This window comes from Anomaloglossus baeobatrachus, unplaced genomic scaffold (genome assembly GCF_048569485.1).
Source record: "Anomaloglossus baeobatrachus isolate aAnoBae1 unplaced genomic scaffold, aAnoBae1.hap1 Scaffold_382, whole genome shotgun sequence".
Lineage (NCBI taxonomy): Eukaryota > Metazoa > Chordata > Amphibia > Anura > Aromobatidae > Anomaloglossus > Anomaloglossus baeobatrachus.
Window position 1 is genome coordinate 56,393 of NW_027443163.1, and position 25,811 is coordinate 82,203.

General features: G+C 51.8%; 1 protein-coding gene across 1 annotated transcript; it reads right to left on the bottom strand.

The window, feature by feature from the left end:
- Nucleotides 1-4,920: 4,920 nt before the first annotated feature.
- Nucleotides 4,921-25,450, bottom strand: ISCA2 (iron-sulfur cluster assembly 2). Its single transcript, XM_075332573.1, has 4 exons — nucleotides 25,428-25,450; nucleotides 24,890-24,989; nucleotides 24,600-24,715; nucleotides 4,921-5,700 (listed from the first exon to the last, which is right to left on the bottom strand). Exons 1-4 carry the CDS (start codon nucleotides 25,448-25,450, stop codon nucleotides 5,526-5,528), a joined length of 414 nt encoding a protein of 137 aa, XP_075188688.1. The 3' UTR covers nucleotides 4,921-5,525.
- Nucleotides 25,451-25,811: the final 361 nt, after the last annotated feature.

Sequence of the window (25,811 nt, forward strand, 5' to 3'; positions counted from 1 at the left end):
CATATGTGTGCGTGTGCGGTGCAGAGCCATATGTGTGCGTGTGCGGTGCAGAGCCATATGTGTGCGTGTGCGGTGCAGAGCCATATGTGTGCGTGTGCAGAGCCATATGTGTGCGTGTGCGGTGCAGAGCCATATGTGTGCGTGTGCAGAGCCATATGTGTGCGTGTGCAGAGCCATATGTGTGCGTGTGCGGTGCAGAGCCCGATGTGGGGCTGTTATTTGCAATGCTGTAGTGATACCAGGTCAGTGCTGGGGAAGAATACTGACAGGGAATGTGTGGGCAGGGGGCGGGCAGGGGGTGGGGCTGGACACTGGGGTGGGGCTGGACACTGTGGCTGGGTGGTGACAGCTCTGACTGAGGTTCAGCACAGGAAGTGGTCATGTTTGCTTGTGCTGAATGTAAACAAGGTGCTGCAGAGAATAAAGGGATAATTCAAGAGGAACAAAAGTTAGAAAACAAAAAATAACAATGTAGGGGTGTTTTATATGACAATACAGCACAGATTAACTCAACAATTTTTGTTAAGCTAATGTCAGACAACTCCTTTAAGGAAATCAGGATGGATGAACACAGAACTTAAACAGATGCTAAAAAGGAAAAAAGAAATACTTATTAAATGTAAAGAAGAATATAACACCGTCTGCAAAACCTGCAGGCACACATCAGATTAGCCAAAGCTGATAATGAAATAAGGCAGCAAGAGATGTCAAAAGCAATAAAAAAGGATTTTGGAGTTATGTCAAAAATAAAAGAAAATTCAAAGATGTTATAGAAATTTTCCAGGATGAAAATGGTGAAGTTGTAAAAAATGATGTTGAGAAGCCGAACTTTTAAATTGTTATTTTGCATCTGTTGTCTCTGAAAAAGTAAAAGTAAAATCAACTGATCTTCACTGTTCTATTGTAGGATTAGAACAAACCAGGCCATCAGTAAACAAAGAGATAGTGAGGGAATACTTAGCTAACATTAATGAATTCAAGTCCCCCAGGTCCAGATGAATTACACCCCAGAGTACTGAAGGAGATAGCAGAGGAAATATTAGAACCACTCTTCATAATTTTTGAAAATTCTTTGAGAACAGGAGAAGTTCCAGAAGACTGGAGAAGAGCAAATGTTGTCCCTATCTTCAAAAAGGGGAAGAAGGTGACCCAGGGAACTACAGGCCTGTGAGCCTGGCTTCCATACCAGGAAAGATCTTTGAACAAATTATTAAACAACATTTATGCAAGTACCTGGATGAGAATGAAGTGATTAACCAGAGCCAGCATGGGTTTGTAACTAATAAGTCATGTCAGACTTAGGCTAAGTTCACACTTCAGTTGTCTTAAAGGCTAAGTTCACATTTCCGTTGTTTTGTATCAGTCACATGCGTCGCTTGACGCATGTGACTGATGCGCTGTACAACGCTGTACAACGGATGACAAAGAACAGAATTCTTTGTCGGATTCCGTTGTGTGCGGGAGACGGAGTTCGGGGGGGGAAGGAGCCGAGCGGGGCCGCGGCACTGAGGACGTCAGTGCCGCAGGGACTGCAGGACAGGTGAGTGTGTGTGAGTGTGTGTATACACATGCTGAATGCGGGAGGGGGCGGAGCCGAGCGGGGGCGGGGCCAGGCGCTGAGGATGTCAGTGGCAGTGCTGCGGTCTGCATGGCTGGGGACAGGTGAGTGTATGTGTGAGTGTGTGTGTGTGTACATGCGGAGTGCGGGAGGGGGCGGAGCCGAGAGGGGGGCGGGGCCAGACGAGGGTGTCAGTGGCAGTGCTTGTCTGGGGACAGGTGTGTGTGTGTGTGTACATACATGTGCAGAGTGCGGGAAGGGGCGGGGCCGAGCGGGGAAGTGTCGGCCTTCCTGCACACGTAACCAGCCTAAATATCGGGTAACAGCAAAGCACCCGATGTTTACCTTGGTTACCCGATATTTACCTTGGTTACGGGCCTACACCGCTTAGCGCTGGCTCCTTGCACCGTAACCAGGGTAAATATCGGGTAACCAACCAAAGCTGGTGACGTGTGCAGGGAGCCAGAGAGCATGCGCAGCGAAATCCGACGGATCGCGCTGCTCAAAAAACGTTACATGCTGCGTTCCTCCCGCCCGGCGGTCAGTCGTTCCACTACTGATCAGTTGGGCGGAGGGTGCAACGCAGCATCATCAGTCACAATCCGCTGCTCATACAAGTCTATGGGAGCAACGGAATCCGCTAAACGGATTCCGTTGTTTACAAGAGCAGCGGATTGTGACTGATACATTTTAGCGGAAATGTGAACTTAGCCAAATCCGTCAGGTCCGTCAGCGACGGATCAGTCATTTTCAAGATGTCAACTGATGCAACGGATGTGTTTTTTACAGGATTCCTTTCACAGGAATCCTGTGAAAAAACTGATCCGTTGCATCCGTTATGCGTCCGTTTTTTGACGGATCAGTCATGATCCGTTTGTGTTTGGGACAGTCCAGGGGGTGTGCCAAACATGCTGGGCATGCTCAGTAGAGCATAACGGAATCCTGCGCTGGATTCCGTCGTAAGACAGGTTACGACGGAATCCAGCACCATAGACATACATTACAAGCTTGACGGATGGCAACAGATTCCTGCGGGGCGCGTTTATTTTGACGGCCCGAAAAACATTACATTCTGCGTTGCTCCCCGCTCGGCGGTCAGTCAAAAATGACGGACCGCGACGCAGCGGATGCAACGCAGGGTCATCAGTCGCAATCCGTCACTAATAGAAGTCTATGGGGAAATACTGGATTCCTGCAAAATATTTTGCAGGATACCGTAATTCCCCAAGGCGACGGATTGTGGCTGATGCAAAACAACTGAAGTGTGAACTTAGCCTAACTTAATTTCCTTCTATGACAAAATCACTAACTGGGTGGATCAGGCAAATGCAGTAGATATAGTACATCTTGACTTCAGCAGAGCATTTGACAAAGTATCTCATACAATCCTTCTTGAAAAAATGACCAAGTGTGGAATGGACAAGGCAACTGTTAGATGGATTCGTAACTGGCTTAGTGATCGGAGTCAGAGTCATCATAAATGGCTGCACATCCAGGGAGAAGACTGTCTCAAGTGGGAACCACAGGGCTCTGTCCTGGGCCCAGTGTTGTTCAACATCTTTATCAATGATTTAAATGAAGGTATTAAGGGTAAACTGATTAAATTTGCTGATGACACAAAGCTCGGAGGGACAGCGAATACTAGAGAAGAGAGAGAGGATTCCACAAGATCTAAACAAGCTGGAACAATGGACAGCAACTAATAGAATGGTTTATAACAGGGAGAAATGCAAAGTCATACATCTCTGCAAGAATAATGAAAAGAGCATGGGAGGAATAGAGCTATCCAACAGCATGTGTGAACAAGTCTTAGGGTACCTTCACACTTAGCGATGCAGCAGCGATCCGACCAGCGATCTGACCTGGTCAGGATCGCTGCTGCATCGCTACATGGTCGCTGGTGAGCTGTCAAACAGGCAGATCTCACCAGCGACCAGTGAACAGCCCCCAGCCAGCAGCGACGTGCAAGCGACGCTGCGCTTGCACGGAGCCGCCGTCTGGAAGCTGCGGAGACTGGTAACTAAGGTAAACATCGGGTATGGTTACCCGATGTTTACATTAGTTACCAGTGTGAGCAGGGAGCAGGGAGCCGCGCACACTGAGCGCTGGCTCCTTGCTCTCCTAGCTACAGTACACATCGGGTTAATTAACCCGATGTGTAATGCAGCTACATGTGCAGAGAGCAGGGAGCCGCGCACACTGAGCGCTGGCTCCTTGCTCTCCTAGCTGCTGTACACATCGGGTTAATTAACCCGATGTGTACAGCAGCTACATGTGCAGAGAGCCGGAGCCGGCAGCACAGGCAGCGTGAGAGCTGCAGAGGCTGGTAACTAAGGTAAATATCGGGTAACCACCTTGGTTACCCGATGTTTATCTTGGATACAGCTTACCTCAGCTGCTAGACGCCGGCTCCTGCTCCCTGCTTGCTTCATTTGTCGCTCTCTCGCTGTCACACACAGCGATCTGTGTGTCACAGCAGGAGAGCGGCTTTGAAGAAAACGAACCAGGGCTGTGTGTAACGAGCAGCGATCTCGCAGCAGGGGCCAGATCGCTGCTCAGTGTCACACACAGCGAGATCGCTAATGAGGTCACTGCTGCGTCACAAAAAGCGTGACTCAGCAGCGATCTCGGCAGTGAGCTCGCTGTGTGTGAAGCACCCCTTAGGCTATGTGCGCAGGTTGCGTAATTACATGCGTGTCCTGCGTTCCCTGCATAATCTATGGAGATTGTGCAGGGGCCGTGCGCACGTGGCGTCTTAGAGCGCAGCACTACGGCTGCTGCCAGAAGCGCGCGTTCTAAGAAGTGACATGTCACTTCTTCCTTGCGCTTTGCCGGCAGCCCCTGCTCTGTCTATGGCAGGAGCTGCAGGCAGAGCGCATGGAATTGGCTTTTTTTTTTTTCACTACGGACATTTTCGGCAGCGACTTGAAGCGCACGTGTGCTCTTCAGATCGCTGCAGAAATTTCTGCAGTGAAGTACGCAACGTGCACACATAGCCTGAGGTATACTAATAGATCACAGACTGCACAGGAATCACCAGTGTGACGCAGCAGCAAAAAAGGCAAACGCCATTCTAGGATGTATTAACAGAAGCATACAGTCTAGATCACGTGAACTCATTATCCCCTTTACTCCTCTTTGGTCAGACCTCATCTGGAATATTGTGTCCAGTTCTGGGCACCACATTTTAAAAAAGACATAAACAAACTGGAGCAAGTTCAGAGAAGAGTGACCAGAATGGTGACTGGTCTGCAAACCATGTGCCATGAGGAACGGTTACAGGATTTAGGATTGTTTGGCTTGCAATAGAGAAGACTGAGAGGAGACCTAATAGCGGTCTACAAATATCTTACAGGCGGTCACACTGTAGAGGGATCAGTTTTATTCTCAATGTCACAAGGAAAGACTAGAAGCAATGGGATGAAACTGATGGGGAGGAGACACAGATTAAATATTAGAAAAAATCTTTTTGACAGTAAGGGTGATCAATGAGTGGAACAGGCGACCACGAGAGGTTGTGAGTTCTCCTTCAATGGAAGTCTTTAAAAAGAGGTTGGACGGACATCTGTCTGGGATGATTTAGTGCAGTGTTTCTCAACTCCAGTCCTCAAGACCCACCAACAGATCATGTTTTCCTCAATCAGGTTTCTAGGATTTCCTTAATGTTGCACAGGTGATGGAATTATTCCCTGTCTAATATTGAGGAAAACCTAAAAACATGATCTGTTGGTGGGTCTTGAGGACTGGAATTGAGAAACACTGATTTAGTGAATCCTGCTTTGAGCAGGGGGTTGGACTACATGACCAAGGAGGTCCCTTCCAACTCTAATATTCTATGCTTATAGTCAGGACCCCCCATATCTTATGTGACCGGATGCTGGACTCATTGTAGGTATCATACAGGTTTATTTACAGGCAGCAGCGGACGAGGGATCTGCATGTGGACGGAGAAGTGAAGTCCATGTCATCACAACTTAAGAGAAAAAGAGGTTCCGCAGGAGCAGCCGTGCTCAGCCTGAGGGTTATGCGACAGCTGGAAGGAACTTCGGATCAACTCCTCGCTAAATTCAATGGTGCTGCCCCGGACCAGTCGCAGACTGTGCACATCAATCACCACATGCGCCCCGTCCTCCCCGAACACCCTGCGGGTGAAAGACAGTGTGAACTGACCAGCTGTGATCCCCAATGGACACCATCTATGCCTCTCCCCCGAACAACTCCACCTGTGACCTCAGCAGAGACCATCCATGCCTCTCCCCCGATCAACTCCACCTGTGACTTTAACAGACACCATCCATGCCTCTCCCCCTGAACTCTACCTGTGACCTCAGCAGACACCACCCATGCCTCTCCCCCAACCATCATCTTCACCTGAGACCCCAACAAACACCATCCATGACTCTCCCGACAAACTCCACCTATGACCTCAGCAGACACCACCCATGCCTCCCCCCCCCCGAACAACTCCACCTGTGACCTCAGCAGAGACCATCCATGCCTCTCCCCCAACCATCATCTTCACCTGAGACCCCAACAAACACCATCCATGACTCTCCCGACAAACTCCACCTGTGACCTCAGCAGACACCACCCATGCCTCTCCCCCAACCATCATCTTCACCTGAGACCCCAACAAACACCATCCATGACTCTCCCGACAAACTCCACCTGTGACCCCAACAGACCCCATCCATGTCCCTCCTCCGATCAACTCCACCTGTGACTCCAACAGACACCATCAATGCCTCTCCTATTGAACTCCACCTGTGATTCTCACCCAAAAATTGCAATATATGTGAGTGCACATGTGCTGGGATTTCTGACACTTCAGTAGCTTCTAATTGTGTCTCAATGTCTTGTTCTGAATGATCCGACATTTCTGCAGGTGAAAAGTCACACAAACATCAGTTTGCTGCCGCTCCCAGGGATCCGCTCTCTGCTGAACCTGATGGATCTGCTTACTGCTCTCTGCAGGGATCCGCTCTCTGCCTCCCGGCAGGGATCCGCTCACTGCTAGCCCCCAGACATCACAGGGATCCATGTAGTAGCACCAATCTCCCAATCCAACAACTGAGTGATATGCAGTTGCTGAAAATTTTGCAGTAAGTCGGCATCTATGCATGTCTCTTCAGTTTGAGGGTCCAATATTTGTGTATTGAAAACCCTGCAAAAGTCCTCGAAGCTCAAAGTGCTTCTCCCTGATACCGAGTACATCACTGTAAAATGAACCTGGCAAATTCCCAGGGTTTTTTCATGTAGATGAACCCTACCACAAGGAGTAATTTCAGAACTTTGCCTCATTAATGTCGCCCATAAACTGTACAAATCCACTGAGAATCATACTGAAATCATATTCAGGGAAAAATGGAAAAGTGTTTGCACCCTCTGATGGTGGCTGTGGTTGTATAGTGAGGGAAATAAGTATTTGATCCCTTGCTGATTGTGTAAGTTTCCCACTGACAAAGACATGAACAGTCTATAATTTTAAGGGTCGGTTAATTTTAACAGTTATAGAATATCCAAAATAAAATCCAGAAAATCACACTGTATAAATTATATAAATTTATTTGCATTTTGCAGAGAGAAATAAGTATTGGATCCCTCCGGCAAACAAGTCTTAATACTTGGCCGTCCCCTTGTTGGCCGCCCAGCGGTCAGGTGTTTTTGTAGTTGATGATGAGGTTTGATGTCAGGAGGATTTTGCTCCTCTCCTCTTTGCAGATCATCTCTAAATCATTAAGATTTTGGGGCAGTCGCTCGACAACTCGGAGCTTCAGCTCCTCCATAAGTTTTCTATGGGATTAAGGGTTGGAGACTGGCTGGGCCATTCCATGACCTTAAGGTGCTTCTTTTTGAGCCACTCCTTTGTTACCTTGGCTGTATGTTTTGGGTCATTGTTGTGCTGGAAGACCCAGCAACGACCCATTGTTAATGTCCTAGAAGGAGGTTGTCACTCAGGATTTTACAGTACATGGCTCCATCCATTGTCCCATTGATGCGGTGAAGTAGTCCTCTGCCTTTAGCAGAGAAACACCCCCAAATCATAATGCTTCCACCTCCATGCTTAACAGTGGGGATGTTGTTCTTTGGGACATAGGCAGCATTTCTCTTCCTCCAAACACGGCGAGCTGAGTTAAGGCCAAAGAGCTGAATTTTTGTCTCATCTGACTACAGCACCTTCTCCCGATCACTCTTAAAATCATCCAGGTGTTCATTGGCAAACATCAGATGGGCCGGCCGCACAAGGGCCTTCTTCAGATGGACCGGCCGCACAGGGGCCTTCTTCAGACGGGCCTGCCGCACATGGGCCTTCTTCAGATGGGTCGGCCGCACATGGGCCTTCTTCAGACGGGCCGGCCGCACATGGGCCTTCTTCAGACGGGCCGGCCGCACATGGGCCTTCTTCAGACGGGCCGGCCGCACATGGGCCTTCTTCAGACGGGCCGGCCGCACATGGGCCTTCTTCAGACGGGCCGGCCGCACAAGGGCCTTCTTCAGATGGACCGGCCGCACAGAGGCCTTCTTCAGACGGGCCTGCCGCACAGGGGCCTTCTTCAGACGGGCCTGCCGCACAGGGGCCTTCTTCAGACGGGTCGGCCGCACATGGGCCTTCTTCAGACGGGCCGGCTGCACATGGGCCTTCTTCAGACGGGCCGGCCGCACATGGGCCTTCTTGAGCAGTGGGACTTTGCAGGCAATGCAGGATTTTAAGCCATTACAGCGTAATGTGTTATCAATGGTTGTCTTGGTGATACTGGTCCCAGCTGCCTTGAGATCAGTAACAGGTTCCCCGTATAGTTTTCGGCTGATCTCTCACCTTCCTCATGATCATGGAGACCCCATGAGGTGAGATTTTGCACGGAGCCCCTGATCGATGTCGATTGACACTCATATTGTATTTCTCCCATTTTCTTACTATTGCACCAGCAGTTTCTCCTTCTCACCCCGCGTCTTACTTATGGTTTTGTAGCCCATTACAGCCTTGTGCAGGTCTATGATCTTGTCCCTGACACCCTTAGGCTGCTTTCACACTTGCGTTGTTTTGCATCAGTTGCAATCTGTCGCCTTGAGGAAATACGGTATCCTGCAAAATATTTTGCAGGATTCCATTTTTTCTCCATAGACTTGTAGGGACAATGGATTGCAACTAATGGCCTTGCGTTGCAACCACTGCGTCGGGTGGCAGGAACGCAGCATATAACGTTTTTTGAGCGGCGGAATCCTTTTGTTTTCACTGCGGATGCTTAGCTATTATGTTTAATCATTGAAATCAGTGTCTCTCTCTCGGCGGCTGAACGATCAACTGATCGGCCGGCGGCGGCTATTGTGAACGATCAGCTGATCGCCCGGTGGCCGGCTATCGTGAACGATCAGCTGATCGCCCGGTGGCCGGCTATCGTGAACGATCAGCTGATCGCCCGGCTATTGTGAACGATCAGCTGATTGCATGGTGGCCGGCTATTGTGAACGATCAGCTGATTGCACGGTGGTCGGCTATTGTGAACGATCAGCTGATTGCACGGTGGTCGGCTATTGTGAACGATCAGCTGATTGCATGGTGGCCGGCTATTGTGAACGATCAGCTGATTGCACGGTGGCCGGCTATTGTGAACGATCAGCTGATTGCACGGTGGCCGGCTATTGTGAACGATCAGCTGATTGCACGGTGGCCGGCTATTGTGAACGATCAGCTGATTGCACGGTGGCCGGCTATTGTGAACGATCAGCTGATTGTTCACAATAGCCAGGCGATCAGCTGATCGTTTACAATAGCCAGCCACTGGGCGATCAGCTGATCATTCACGATAGCCGGCCACTGGGCGATCAGCTGATCGTTTACAATAGCCAGCCACTGGACGATCAGCTGATCATTCACGATAGCCGGCCACTGGGCGATCAGCTGATCGTTCACGATAGCTGGCCACTGGGCGATCAGCTGATCATTCACGATAGCCGGCCACCAGGCGATCAGCTGATCATTCACGATAGCCGGCCACCAGGCGATCAGCTGATCATTCACGATAGCCGGCCACTGGGCGATCAGCTGATCGTTCACGATAGCCGGCCACCGGGCGATCAGCTGATCGTTCACGATAGCCGGCCACTGGGCAATCAGCTGATCGTTTACAATAGCCAGCCACTGGGCGATCAGCTGATCATTCACGATAGCCGGCCACCAGGCGATCAGCTGATCATTCACGATAGCCGGCCACCGGGCGATCAGCTGATCATTCACGATAGCCGGCCACCAGGCGATCAGCTGATCATTCACGATAGCTGGCCACTGGGCGATCAGCTGATCGTTCACGATAGCCGGCCACCGGGCGATCAGCTGATCATTCACGATAGCTGGCCACTGGGCGATGAGCTGATCGTTCACGATAGCCGGCCACTGGGCGATCAGCTGATCATTCACGATAGCTGGCCACTGGGCGATCAGCTGATCATTCACGATAGCTGGCCACTGGGCGATCAGCTGATCATTCACGATAGCTGGCCACTGGGCGATCAGCTGATCATTCACGATAGCTGGCCACTGGGCGATCAGCTGATCATTCACGATAGCTGGCCACTGGGCGATCAGCTGATCATTCACGATAGCTGGCCACCGGGCGATCAGCTGATCATTCACGATAGCCGGCCACCAGGCGATCAGCTGATCATTCACGATAGCTGGCCACCGGGCGATCAGCTGATCATTCACGATAGCCGGCTACCAGGCGATCAGCTGATCATTCACGATAGCTGGCCACCGGGCGATCAGCTGATCATTCACGATAGCCGGCCACCGGGCGATCAGCTGATCATTCACGATAGCCGGCCACCAGGCGATCATTCACGATAGCTGGCGACCAGGCGATCAGCTGATCATTCACGAAAGCCGGCCACCAGGCGATCAGCTGATCATTCACGATAGCTGGCCACTGGGCGATCAGCTGATCATTCACGATAGCCGGCCACCGGGCGATCAGCTGATCATTCACGAAAGCCGGCCACTGGGCGATCAGCTGATCATTCACGATAGCCGGCCACTGGGCGATCAGCTGATCATTCACGATAGCCGGCCACCAAGCGATCAGCTGATTGTTTACAATAGCCAGCCACTGGGCGATCAGCTGATCATTCACGATAGCTGGCCACTGGGCGATCAGCTGATCATTCATGATAGCCGGCCACCGGGCGATCAGCTGATCATTCACGATAGCCGGCCACCAGGCGATCAGCTGATCATTCACGATAGCTGGCCACTGGCCGATCAGCTGATCATTCACGATAGCCGGCCACCAGGCGATCAGCTGATCATTCACGATAGCTGGCCACTGGGTGATCAGCTGATCATTCACGATAGCCGGCCACCAGGCGATCAGCTGATCATTCACGATAGCTGGCCACTGGGTGATCAGCTGATCATTCACGATAGCCGGCCACTGGGCAATCAGCTGATCATTCACGATAGCTGGCCACCAGGCGATCAGCTGATCATTCACGATAGCTGGCCACTGGGTGATCAGCTGATCATTCACGATAGCCGGCCACCAGGCGATCAGCTGATCATTCACGATAGCTGGCCACTGGGCGATCAGCTGATCATTCACGATAGCTGGCCACTGGGCGATCAGCTGATCATTCACGATAGCCGGCCACTGGGCGATCAGCTGATCATTCACGATAGCTGGCCACTGGGCGATCAGCTGATCATTCACGATAGCCGGCCACTGGGTGATCAGCTGATCATTCACGATAGCCGGCCACCAGGCGATCAGCTGATCATTCACGATAGCCGGCCACTGGGTGATCAGCTGATCATTCACGATAGCCAGCCACCAGGCGATCAGCTGATCATTCACGATAGCTGGCCACTGGGTGATCAGCTGATCGCCCGGTGGCTGGCTATTGTGAACAATCAGCTGATCGCCCGGCTATTGTGAACGATCAGCTGATTGTTCACAATAGCCGCCCCCCCGGTAAAACAGTAAATAAAAACCAACTGATCTTTTTTGCAGCATCAGTCACATCAGTTGTGCCACTATCTGCAACACATCAGTCACACAACGGATTGCAACTGATGCAAAACGACACAAGTGTGAAAGCCGCCTTAGAAAGCTCTTTGGTCTTAAGGCCCCGTCACACACAGAGATAAATCTTTGGCAGATCTGTGGTTGCAGTAAAATCATGGACATATTGTTCCATTTGTACACAGGCACAAACCTGCCACTGATTGTCCACAATTTCAATGCAACCACAGATCTGCCGCAGATTTATCTCTGTGTGTAAAGTGGCCTTTACTCATATTGTAGAGGTTAGTCTGTGGACAGGAGGCTTTATACAGGGGACAATGTAAGAGCCGTCTGTAATGCAGGGAATGAGGGGATTAGGAGCGACTAAAGGCCCCGTCACACACAGAGATAAATCTTTGGCAGATCTGTGGTTGCAGTGAAATCATGGACATATTGTTCCATTTGTACACAGCCACAAACCTACCACTGATTGTCCACAATTTCACTGCAACCACAGATCTGCGGCAGATTTATCTGTGTGTGACAGGGCCTTAAGTTTCTGTAGCCAGAACTCTTAGGCTATGTGCCCACGCTGCGGAAAATGCGCGGATTTTGCTGCGGATTTCTCGCGGAAAAGCCGCGGATTTCCCGAAAATCTGCAGCAGCGGCACTTCCCAGCCATTTCTATGGCTTTTTGGAAATGCTGTGCCCATGCTGCGGATTTTTCCGCGGCGGATTTGGTGCGGATTTTGATCCGGAAAAATCTGCAACATGTCAATTATTGTTGCGGATTTTGATCCGGATTTTGGCTTCAGAATTGGGAAAAGAAGGGAATTTTGTTACTTACCGTAAATTCCTTTTCTTCTAGCTCCAATTGGGAGACCCAGACGATCGGGTGTATAGCTACTGCCTCCGGAGGCCACACAAAGCACTACACTAAAAAGTGCAAGGCCCCTCCCCTTCTGGCTATACACCCCCCGTGGGATCACGGGCTGCTTCAGTTTTAGTGCAAAAGCAAGAAGGAGGAAAGCCAATAACTGGTTTAAACAAATTCAATCCGAAGTAACATCGGAGAACTGAAACCGTTCAACATGAACAACATGTGTACCCGAAAAAACCAAAAATCCCGAAGGAAACAGGGCGGGTGCTGGGTCTCCCAATTGGAGCTAGAAGAAAAGGAATTTACGGTAAGTAACAAAATTCCCTTCTTCTTCGGCGCTCCATTGGGAGACCCAGACGATTGGGACGTCCAAAAGCAGTCCCTGGGTGGGTAAAGTAATACCTCAAGTTTGAGCTGCAAAACAGCTCTCCCCTACGAGGAGGCAACCGCCGCCTGCAGGACTCTTCTACCTAGGCTGGCGTCCGCCGAAGCGTAGGTATGCACCTGATAATGTTTGGTGAAAGTGTGCAGACTCGACCAGGTAGCTGCCTGGCACACCTGTTGAGCCGTAGCCTGGTGTCGTAATGCCCAGGACGCACCCACGGCTCTGGTAGAATGGGCTTTCAGCCCTGATGGAACCGGCAGCCCAGCAGAACGGTAGGCTTCAAGAATTGGTTCCTTGATCCATCGAGCCAGGGTGGATTTGGAAGCCTGCGATCCTTTGCGCTTACCAGCGACAAGGACAAAGAGTGCATCCGAGCGGCGCAGGGGCGCCGTGCGGGAAATGTAGATTCTGAGTGCTCTCACGAGATCCAACAAATGCAAATCCTTTTCAAACCGATGAACTGGATGAGGACAAAAGGAAGGTAAGGAGATATCCTGATTGAGATGAAAAGAGGATACCACCTTAGGGAGAAACTCCTGAACTGGGCGCAGCACTACCTTGTCCTGGTGAAAAACCAGGAAGGGAGCTTTGGATGACAGCGCTGCCAGCTCGGATACCCTCCGAAGAGACGTGACCGCTACCAGAAAGGCCACTTTCTGTGAGAGTCGAGAAAGTGAAACATCCCTCAGAGGCTCGAAGGGCGGCTTCTGGAGAGCAACTAGTACCCTGTTCAGATCCCATGGATCTAACGGCCGTTTGTACGGAGGGACGATGTGACAAACCCCCTGCAGGAACGTGCGTACCTGAGGAAGTCGTGCTAGACGCTTTTGAAAAAATACCGATAGCGCTGAGACTTGCCCTTTAAGGGAGCCGAGCGATAAGCCTTTTTCCAAACCGGATTGCAGGAAGGAAAGAAAAGTAGGCAATGCAAATGGCCAGGGAGACACTCCCTGTGCCGAGCACCAGGATAAGAAAATCTTCCACGTTCTGTGGTAGATCTTAGCAGACGTGGGCTTCCTAGCCTGTCTCATGGTGGCCACTACCCCTTGGGATAATCCTGAAGATGCTAGTATCCAGGACTCAATGGCCACACAGTCAGGTTCAGGGCCGTAGAATTCAGATGGAAAAACGGCCCTTGTGACAGTAAGTCTGGCCGGTCTGGTAGCGCCCACGGTTGGCCGACCGTGAGATGCCACAGATCTGGATACCACGACCTCCTCGGCCAGTCTGGAGCGACGAGCAGGACGCGGCGGCACTCGAACCTGATCTTGCGTAGCACTCTGGGCAAGAGTGCCAGAGGGGGAAACACATAGGGCAGCTGGAACTGCGACCAATCTTGCACTAAGGCGTCTGCCGCCAGAGCTCTGTGATCGCGAGACCGTGCCATGAAAATTGGGACCTTGTTGTTGTGCCGGGACGCCATTAGGTCGACGTCCGGCCTTCCCCAGCGGCGACAGATTTCCTGAAACACATCCGGGTGAAGGGACCATTCCCCTGCGTCCATACCCTGGCGACTGAGGAAGTCCGCTTCCCAGTTTTCTACTCCGGGGATGTGAACTGCGGAGATGGTGGAGGCCGTGGCTTCCACCCACATCAGAATCCGCCGGACTTCCTGGAAGGCTTGCCGACTGCGTGTCCCGCCTTGGTGGTTGATGTAAGCCACCGCTGTGGAGTTGTCCGACTGAATTCGGATCTGTTTTCCTTCCAGCCACTGCTGGAAGGCTTGTAGGGCAAGATACACTGCCCTGATTTCCAGAACATTGATCTGAAGGGTGGACTCCTGTTGAGTCCACGTACCCTGAGCCCTGTGGTGGAGAAAAACTGCTCCCCACCCTGACAGACTCGCGTCTGTCGTGACCACCGCCCAGGATGGGGGTAGGAATGACCTTCCCTGTGATAATGAGGTGGGAAGAAGCCACCATTGAAGAGAGTCCTTGGCCATCTGGGAAAGGGAGACTTTCCTGTCTAAGGACGTCGACTTCCCGTCCCATTGGCGGAGAATGTCCCATTGAAGTGGGCGCAGATGAAACTGCGCAAACGGGACTGCCTCCATTGCTGCCACCATCTTCCCCAGGAAGTGCATGAGGCGTCTTAAGGGGTGCGACTGGCCTTGAAGGAGAGAGTGCACCCCTGTCTGTAGTGAACGCTGCTTGTCCATCGGAAGCTTCACTATCGCTGAGAGAGTATGAAACTCCATGCCAAGATATGTTAGTGATTGGGTCGGTGACAGATTTGACTTTGAAAAGTTGATGATCCACCCGAAAGTCTGGAGAGTCTCCAGCGCAACGTTCAGGCTGTGTTGGCATGCCTCTTGAGAGGGTGCCTTGACAAGTAGATCGTCCAAGTAAGGGATCACCGAGTGTCCCTGAGAGTGCAAGACTGCTACCACTGCTGCCATGACCTTGGTGAAAACCCGTGGGGCTGTCGCCAGACCAAACGGCAGGGCTACGAACTGAAGGTGTTCGTCTCCTATAACGAAGCGTAGAAAACGCTGGTGCTCTGGAGCAATCGGCACGTGGAGATAAGCATCTTTGATGTCTATTGATGCTAGGAAATCGCCTTGAGACATTGAGGCAATGACGGAGCGGAGAGATTCCATCCGGAACCGCCTGGTTTTCACGTGCTTGTTGAGCAGTTTTAGGTCCAGAACAGGACGGAAAGAGCCGTCCTTTTTTGGCACCACAAACAGATTGGAGTAAAAACCTTGACCTCGTTCCTGAAGAGGAACAGGGATCACCACTCCTTCTGCCCTTAGAGAGCACACCGCCTGCAGAAGAGCATCGGCTCGGTCGGGATGTGGGGAAGTTCTGAAGAACCGAGGCGGAGGACGAGAACTGAACTCTATCCGGTACCCGTGGGACAAAATGTCTGTTACCCACCGGTCTTTGACCTGTGGCAGCCAAACGCCGCAAAAGCGGGAGAGCCTGCCACCGACCGACGATGCGGAGAGAGGAGGCCGAAAGTCATGAGGCAGCCGGCTTGGAAGTGGTTCCTCCGGCTGCTTTCTTTGGGCGTGAGTGAGTCCGCCAGGAATCTGAACTCCTCTGCTCCTTCTGAGTCCTTTTGGACGAGGAGAATTGGGCCCTGCCCGAACCTCGAAAGGACCGAAACCTCGACTGTCCCTTCCACTGTTGAGGTTTGCTTGATCTGGGCTGTGGTAAGGAAGAGTCCTTACCCTTGGACTGTTTAATGATTTCTGCCAATTGCTCACCAAACAGTCTGTCTTGAGATAATGGCAAACTGGTTAAGCATTTTTTGGAAGCAGAATCTGCTTTCCATTCCTTTAACCATAAGGCTCTGCGTAAAACCACAGAGTTGGCGGACGCTATTGACGTACGGCTGGTAGAGTCCAAGACCGCATTGATAGCGTAAGTCGCAAACGCAGACATTTGCGATGTCAAGGACGCCACTTGTGGCACTGATGGACGTATGACAGAGTCCACCTGCGCCAGACCAGCTGAAATAGCTTGGAGTGCCCACACGGCTGCGAATGCTGGAGCAAACGACGCGCCGATAGCTTCATAGACAGATTTCAACCAAAGGTCCATCTGTCTGTCATTGGCATCTTTAAGTGAAGCCCCATCTTCCACTGCAACTATGGATCTAGCCGCAAGCCTGGAGATTGGGGGGTCCACCTTTGGACACTGGGTCCAGCGTTTGACCACGTCAGGGGGAAAGGGATAACGTGTATCCTTAAGACGTTTGGAGAAACGCTTATCAGGATAAGCATGGTGTTTCTGGACTGCTTCTCTGAAGTCAGCGTGGTCCAGGAAAGTACTCAATTTACGTTTGGGATACCTGAAATGGAATTTCTCCTGCTGTGCTGCTGCCTCCTCCGCTGGAGGAGAAATATCCAGCAGTCTATTGATGGCCGCTATAAGATCATTCACCATGGCGTCACCATCAGGGGTATCCAGGTTGAGAGCAGTCTCAGGATTAGACTCCTGATCACCTAGCTCTGTCTCATCATACAGAGAATCCTCTCGCTGAGACCCTGACCAGCGTGATGACGCCGAGGGTCTCTCCCAGCGAGCTCGCTTAGGCTGCCTGGGACTGTCGTCCGAGTCAGAGCCTTCAGCCTGTGATGTCTGGGACCCCCTTGGAGCACGGATTAGTTCCAACTGAGGGGGACTAGAATCAGCAGTACCCATGGTCTGAGTGACCGGCCTGGACTGCAAAGTTTCCAGAATTTTTGTCATAGTCACAGACATCTTATCAGCAAAAACTGCAAACTCTGTCCCCGTCACCGGGGCAGGGTTCACAGGCGTCTCTGCCTGGGCCACTACTAGCATAGACTCCGGCTGACGAAGTGGCACAGGGACCGAACATTGCACACAATGGGGGTCAGTGGAACCTGCCGGTAGATCAGCCCCACATGCGGTACAGGCAGCATATGAAGCCCGTGCCTTGGCACCCTTGCTTTTTGCGGATGACATGCTGTTGTCTCCTCAGAGCAATATAGGGGTATAAGCCAAGAAGCGACCGTACAGTGCAATATATAGGTATAGATAAAAGTACACAAAAACAACACTGTGGCACTAGTGGGGTCAGCACTTAAGTGCTGCTTACCGCCCGCTAAACAGCGGGTGTGTGGTCGCCAGAATCCCCTGTCTGGGTCTCCCAGGGCTATGTCCGTTCTCCAGCTCAGACTGCGTGCAGGAATGGCTGCCGGCGTCCTGTGAAGAGGGGCGGGCCGTGGGCGTGCTGCAGACAAGAGCGGGAAACTGGCGTCCCACTGTGCCCAGTGAGAGGGCTGGAGTATGTAAATAAGACTCCAGCCCTCGGCGCTGACTATTGTACAGCGTCTCTCCCCTTCCCTGACTGACAGGGCTGGGGGCGGGAACGAAGCGGAGCTAGGCCGCAGAAGCCGGGGACTAAATTTATAAGCGCTGCCGTCGTAAAAGCACGGTCGGCGCGAAGTCCCCGGCGCACCACAAGTCTCAGCCGCGCCGCAGTCATCATGGCGGTCGGCGCGGTAGTTCCCCACACATAAACTCACTCAGCTAAGCTGCAGTGAGTATAACCCAAGCGCGCAGCGCTACCGTCCCCGGCGCACTAGAACACCCAGCAACGCTGGAGTGTGTCTGTGCCTGTCTGTACGGGGACACAGAGTACCTGAATGTTGCAGGGCCTTGTCCCTGATGGTACCCAGCTCCGTATCCAGCAGGATCTCCGGGTCTGTGGATGGAGCCCGGCCTCAGAGTCTGGAGGCCGGTAAGATCCCACTTCACCAGAGCCCTTCAGGGGGATGGGGAAGGAAAACAGCATGTGGGCTCCAGCCTCCGTACCCGCAATGGGTACCTCAACCTTAACAAACACCGCCGACAAAAGTGGGGTGAGAAGGGAGCATGCTGGGGACCCTTGTATGGGTCCTCTTTTCTTCCATCCGACATAGTCAGCAGCTACTGCTGACTAAACAGTGGAGCTATGCGTGGATGTCTGACCTCCTTCGCACAAAGCATAAAACTGAAGCAGCCCGTGATCCCACGGGGGGTGTATAGCCAGAAGGGGAGGGGCCTTGCACTTTTTAGTGTAGTGCTTTGTGTGGCCTCCGGAGGCAGTAGCTATACACCCGATCGTCTGGGTCTCCCAATGGAGCGCCGAAGAAAAGAAAAAAAAAATCCGCACCAAAATCCGCGGCAATTCCGCGGCAAATCCGCACCTTTGAAAAGGTGCGGATTTTGCGGGAAAGCTGTGGATTTTCATGCAGAAAAATCCGCAGCAACATTCTACCGTGGACACATAGCCTTAATGGTTGGTAGAGGATCAAATACTTATTTCTCTCTGCAAAATGCAAATACATTTATACAATGGGATTTTCTGGATTTTATTTTGGATATTCTCTCACTGTTAAAATTAACCTAAAATTATAAAAAAAAAAAAAATGGTTTAAAAGAACTGAAGTCCTCAGTGGTTGATACCTTTTAATGACTAACTGAAAAGATGGTAATAATAGCAAGCTTTTGAGACTACTCAGGTCTCTTCTTCAGGCTCAGTATCAGTATCAGGCATGGTATAACACAAAATCTAAAGTCACATATTTATACACAACAGGACATAGAATGGGGCAGTAAATAAAACAAGTTATGCGAAGCAGAACGAACATTTTGCTGCTGATAGTTCTGCTTCACATAACTTGTGTTATACCATGTCCCCCCCCCCCTCCCGGCCCAGGACATGTGGTATGATCAGACGGTGTCCTCCCCGGCCCAGGAGATGTGGTATGATCAGACTGTGTCCTCTCCAGCCCAGGAGATGTGGTATGATCAGACGGTGTACTCCCCGGCCCAGGACATGTGGTATGATCAGACGGTGTCCTCCCCGGCCCAGGAGATGTGGTATGATCAGACTGTGTCCTCCCCAGCCCAGGACATGTGGTATGATCAGACGGTGTCCTCCCCGGCCCAGGAGATGTGGTATGATCAGACTGTGTCCTCCCCAGCCCAGGAGATGTGGTATGATCAGACGGTGTCCTCCCCAGCCCAGCAGACGTGGTATGATCAGACGGTGTCCTCCCCAGCCCAGGAGATGTGGTATGATCAGACAATGTCCTCCCCAGCTCAGCAGACGTGGTATGATCAGACGGTGTCCTCCCCAGCCCAGGAGATGTGGTATGATCAGACAATGTCCTCTCCAGCCCAGGAAATGTGGTATGATCAGACGGTGTCCTCCCCAGCCCAGGAGATGTGGTATGATCAGACAATGTCCTCTCCAGCCCAGGAGATGTGGTATGATCAGACGGTGTCCTCCCCGGCCCAGGAGATGTGGTATGATCAGACAATGTCCTCCCCAGCCCAGGAGATGTGGTATGATCAGACAATGTCCTCTCCAGCCCAGGAGATGTGGTATGATCAGACAATGTCCTCTCCAGCCCAGGAGATGTGGTATGATCAGACAATGTCCTCTCCAGCCCAGGAGATGTGGTATGATCAGACGGTGTCCTCCCCAGCCCAGGAGATGTGGTATGATCAGACAATGTCCTCCCCAGCCTAGGAGATGTGGTATGATCAGTTGGTGTCCTCCCCGGCCCAGGAGATGTGGTATGATCAGACTGTGTCCTCCCCGGCCCAGGAGATGTGGTATGATCAGACTGTGTCCTCCCCGGCCCAGGAGATGTGGTATGATCAGACTGTGTCCTCCCCGGCCCAGGAGATGTGGTATGATCAGACAATGTCCTCTCCAGCCCAGGAGATGTGGTATGATCAGACAATGTCCTCTCCAGCCCAGGAGATGTGGTATGATCAGACGGTGTCCTCTCCAGCCCAGGAGATGTGGTATGATCAGACAATGTCCTCCCCAGCCTAGGAGAAGTGGTATGATCAGTTGGTGTCCTCCCCGGCCCAGGAGATGTGGTATGATCAGACTGTGTCCTCCCCGGCCCAGGAGATGTGGTATGATCAGACAATGTCCTCTCCAGCCCAGGAGATGTGGTATGATCAGACGGTGTCCTCCCCGGCCCAGGAGATGTGGTATGATCAGACAATGTCCTCTCCAGCCCAGGAGATGTGGTATGATCAGACAATGTCCTCTCCAGCCCAGGAGATGTGGTATGATCAGACGGTGTCCTCCCCGGCCCAGGAGATGTGGTATGATCAGACTGTGTCCTCCCCGGCCCAGGAGATGTGGTATGATCAGACTGTGTCCTCCCCGGACCAGGAGATGTGGTATGATCAGACTGTGTCCTCCCCGGACCAGGAGATGTGGTATGATCAGACAATATTCTCTCCAGCCCAGGAGATGTGGTATAATCAGACAATGTCCTCTCCAGCCTAGGAGATGTGGTATGATCATACCTGTCCCCCCATGGCCCAGGAGATGTGGTATAATCAGATGATGTCCTCCCCGGCCCAGGAGACGTGGTATGATCAGTTGGTGTCCTCCCCGGCTCAGGAGATGTGGTATGATCAGTTGGTGTCCTCCGCAGCCCAGGAGATGTGGTATGATCAGATCTGTCCTCCCCAGCCCAGGAGATGTGGTATGATCAGATCTGTCCTCCCCAGCCCAGGAGATGTGGTATGATTAGACAATATTCTCTCCAGCCTAGGAGATGTGGTATGATCAGACAATGTCCTCTCCAGCCCAGGAGATGTGGTATGATCAGATCTGTCCTCTCCAGCCTAGGAGATGTGGTATGATTAGACAATATTCTCTCCAGCCTAGGAGATGTGGTATAATCAGACAATGTCCTCTCCAGCGTAGGAGATGTGATATGATCAGACAATGTCCTCTCCAGCCTAGGAGATCTGGTATGATCAGACCATATCCTCCCCGGCCCAGGAGATGTGGTATAATCAGATGATGTCCTCCCCAGCCCAGGAGACATGGTATGATCATACCTGTCCCCCCATGGCCCAGGAGATGTGGTATAATCAGATGATGTCTTCCCCGGCCCAGGAGATATAGTATGATCAAATGGTGTACTCCCCGGTCTAGGAGCCAGGAGACGTGGTATGATCAGACCTGTCCTCCCCAGCCCAGGAGATGTGGTATGATCAGTTGGTGTCCTCTGCAGCCCAGGAGATGTGGTATGATCAGATCTGTCCTCCCCAGCCCAGGAGATGTGGTATGATCAGATCTGTCTTCTCCAGCCTAGGAGATGTGGTATAATCAGACAATGTCCTCTCCAGCGTAGGAGATGTGGTATGATCAGACCATATCCTCCCCGGCCCAGGAGATGTGGTATAATCAGATGATGTCCCCCCAGCCCAGGAGACATGGTATGATCATACCTGTCCCCCCATGGCCCAGGAGATGTGGTATAATCAGATGATGTCTTCCCCGGCCCAGGAGCTATAGTATGATCAGATGGTGTACTCCCCGGTCCAGGAGCCAGGAGACGTGGTATGATCAGACCTGTCCTCCCCGGCCCAGGAGATGTGGTATGATCAGTTGGTGTCCTCCCCGGCTCAGGAGACATGGTATGATCATACCTGTCCCCCCATTGCCCAGGAGATGTGGTATAATCAGATGATGTCTTCCCCGGCCCAGGAGATATAGTATGATCAGACGGTGTCCTCCCCGGCCCAGGAGATGTGGTATGATCAGTTGGTGTCCTCCCCGGCCCAGGAGATGTGGTATGATAAGTTGGTGTCCTCCCCGGCTCAGGAGATGTGGTATGATCAGATGGTGTCCTCCCCGGCCCAGGAGATGTGGTATGATCAGTTGCTGTCCTCCCCGGACCAGGAGATGTGGTATGATCAGTTGGTGTCCTCCCCGGCTCAGGAGATGTGGTATGATCAGTTGGTGTCCTCCCCGGCTCAGGAGATGTGGTATGATCAGATGGTGTCCTCCCCGGCCCAGGAGATGTGGTATGATCAGACAATGTCCTCTCCAGCCCAGGAGATGTGGTATGATCAGTTGCTGTCCTCCCCGGACCAGGAGATGTGGTATAATCAGACAATGTCCTCTCCAGCCCAGGAGATGTGGTATGATCAGTTGCTGTCCTCCCCAGCCTAGGAGATGTGGTATAATCAGACAATCTCCTCTCCAGCCCAGGAGATGTGGTATGATCAGTTGCTGTCCTCCCCGGCCCAGGAGATGTGGTATGATCAGTTGGTGTCCTCCCCGGCTCAGGAGATGTGGTATGATCAGTTGGTGTCCTCCCCGGCTCAGGAGATGTGGTATGATCAGATGGTGTCCTCCCCGGCCCAGGAGATGTGGTATTGTGCCCATATGAATATCTGTGCTGACATCAACACTAAAGGTGCTGCAGGAATCTGTGGCTGTCCTGGTTGTGTCCTGCATGTGACAACAGTAGAATTCTTAATATGTCCAGCCTATGGGGGAAAGAACGCCATCCACGCCTGTTTATGTGCTGCTAAAACCATGTGAGGAACGTGTTCTGTCTGATGAGGGGCAATGTTTTGGCCAGAAGTCCAAGCAGCAGCCGATTTTACATCAGAACCTTCCGCCCCGGCTGAAAAGCTGAAGATAAATGTCACCTTTCAGCACAACGACCCTGAGCGCCTTCCAAATCAGCAGAAGATGGAAGTTCTGGAACGACCGAGCCCGGACCAGAGTCCAAAAGAAAACTTGTAGTGACCTGAAGAGGGCGCTGTACACAGGAGACCCCCGCAATCTGACATAAGGGGAGGAGGGGGCAAAGATCATCGATTCTAGATGTGATGAACCCCGAACCAAAGACTGAACCTGCCAGAAAGTCACAGGAGACTGCAACAAAGTATTAGTGTAAGGGTGTGCAGACTTATGCAAATACATTATTTAGTTGTTTATTTTTCTTTGTCGACCTGAAATGATTTGTTTGTTTCTCAGTGGATTTGTACAGATTATGAGTGACATTAAAAGGGGAAAAGTTCTAGAATGATTCTTCTACAGGACAAAACTTGGGATTTGTTAGGGCGTGTAGACTTTTTATATCCATTGTACATCTTTATGTTATGACCATCTCTCTCTCTCTCGTTAACTTTCCCCTTCTTCCACTGTCAGCTCACCTACTCTCCCTCCTCCACTTGTCATGTTACCCCCCTGCCACTCTTGCCGATCATGCACTCTACTTTACCCTCTCATCCATACCACTCCCTCCGGCTCATCCCCTCCCAAAGCTCGTCCTCTTTCTCCAGTTGCTTCACTCGTTTTCTCCGCCCACCCATTTTTCGTCTCCTCTCACTCTTTTGCACATTGTGTCCTCCTCCCACTTGTCCACTCTTTCTCTAACTTCGCTCATCCTCTCTCCTCTCCTGTCCTTCCTCCACCACCACTTCTCCTTTAATCCTATTGGTTGTCCTCTCCCACTCTCCACTTGAGGACCACTCCTCCTTGGCTCATCCTCTCATCAATCCTTTCTGTTCGTCCTCACTCCCTCCTCATCTCATCCTTTCCTCCTACTCCACACTTTTTCTCCTTCATCTTTATCCTCTCCCTCCCTCTTCCCTACGCTCATCCTCTTTCCCTCTCATATCGCCTTATTCCCCCTTAGTCTCATCTTCTCCCCCTCCACACGTTGACTTCTCCTCCTGGTTGTTCTCTGTAATTTCCCCATCGTTTGTTTTTAACTTGTCCCAATCATCCTCCCACCGCCCCAGTCACGCTTCCACTCTCCTCCACTCGTCATCACTTGCCCTGCTTGTCTGGTCTTCCTCTCACTCCGCTCATCCTCTCCTTTTCCCATTCGGTCCATCTCCCTTCATTTCATCCTCTCTCCTTTTTTCCGCTCTCCCGACATCTCGTCTTACCTCACTGTTAGCTTGTGGTGCTCTCCGCTCATTTTCTCTCACTACACTCATCTTCTGTCCCCCAAGTTCACGCTCTCCTCCTCTCTCCCCACTTTGCTCGACTTCTCTTCCACCCCCTTGTCTGCTGGTCCACTCTACACCCTTCGCTCAACACTTCCCCTCCTCCTCAGGTTCTCTCTTCCCCCTCTTATTCACCACTCTTACTCCTCTGCTGGACTTCTCTCACTGCTACCCTCAGGCACTTTTACTCTTCAGTCCGACCTCCCCCCACCCCCTCGGCTCAATCTCTCTACCTCCCTCTGCTATTCTTCTCTTACCCCTCCCGTCTGTGCCACTCATCCTCTCTCGACCCTCCACTAGACTTCCCTTTTTGCTCTGCTCAATGGCTTCCCGCCCCTGCTCCTCCATGTCTCCACCTCCCTTACTCCTCTGCTCGATCGCTTCCCCCACCACTTAAAGTCTTTACCCCCTCTGTTCTACGTGTTCACACCACCTCAGCTCGTCTTCTCTCTCCGCTCAACCTCCCTCCCCCCTCTGTTATACCACCAAATGGAGTCCATTTCTCAGAGGCCACTGTGGCCCTTACCTGTCCTCCTCCGTTACATGAGTGTCCAGGGAGAATTTATACTGAAATCCCGAGCAGCCGCCACTGTCCACCTGAAGCCTCAGAAACTCGGGGTCGCGGATCACTTGCCGCAGTCTCTGTAATACAGAGGTGACACTGCGTCACAACATGAGGTCACTCGCTCACATGGTGAGATACGTAAAGCCGCTGCCACTGTGGGATGGTGCCATTCACACCTACGGTAGCGATGACCTCCCATAGAAGTGTGAATGTGGCCAACCTCCACGAGCTATGGATAGGGCAGTTCTTACTCGCACACAGCTCTCTGAGAGGTAAACGTCTCCATCCTCTGCCGTGTCAGATGCACATCGCACAGGCCGGCTGAATGTTGCCCACAAGGAAAGCAGACTCCTGCGGAAGATAACAGGTCAGATTATATCCACACAGGTCAACAGGAGCCATTGAGCCAACCCCAAGCTGTGGGCCCAAGAGAAGGATGTCACCGACTAAATAGTACAATGCTATACAAGCTCGTCCTGAATATTCCCCATACAAGTGACCAATTGGAGAGGGTAATAGGCTGCTACTTCTGGGAAGTCTCCTGTATCCTCTTCCCTCCAGACCCCTGTCATTCCCCTTTCAGACCTCTCCGTCCTCGCACTGCTAGACCTCTCCGTTCTCCCCTTCCTAACCCTTCCGTCCTCTCTCCTTCCAGATACTTCCGTCCTTCTTCATCCAGCACCAGTTATCATTTCTCCCCTTCCAGACCCCTCCATTCCCCCCTTCCAGTCTCCCCTGCATCCATCGCTCCTCCATCTTCTTCCACCCTGCAGACCCTTCCATCCTCACCCATTCTCTCCAGATCCCTCCATCTTTCCCCCTCCAAATTCCTCTGTCCTCAGCCTCTCTGGAGACCACTGCGTCCTCCTCCTTTCAGACCCCTCCTCCTAGCCTATCTAAATCCCTCCGTCCTCTTCCTTTCTCCAGACCCCTCTATCCTCTTGCTCCCTTCCAGCCTCCAGATTTCTCCAATCTTTTCCTCCCTTCAGACTCCTCCACCCTTCGTCCTCTCCCTCCAGATCAATCATTCCTTACCCTTCCAGATCCCTCCGTCTTCATCCTCCCTCCAGACCCTTCTCCTCATCCCTCTATCCTCCCCAGTTTCCCTCCAGATCCCTGTCTTCTTCCTCCCTCCAGACCCCACCATGCCCACCCCTCACTCCAGACCCCTTT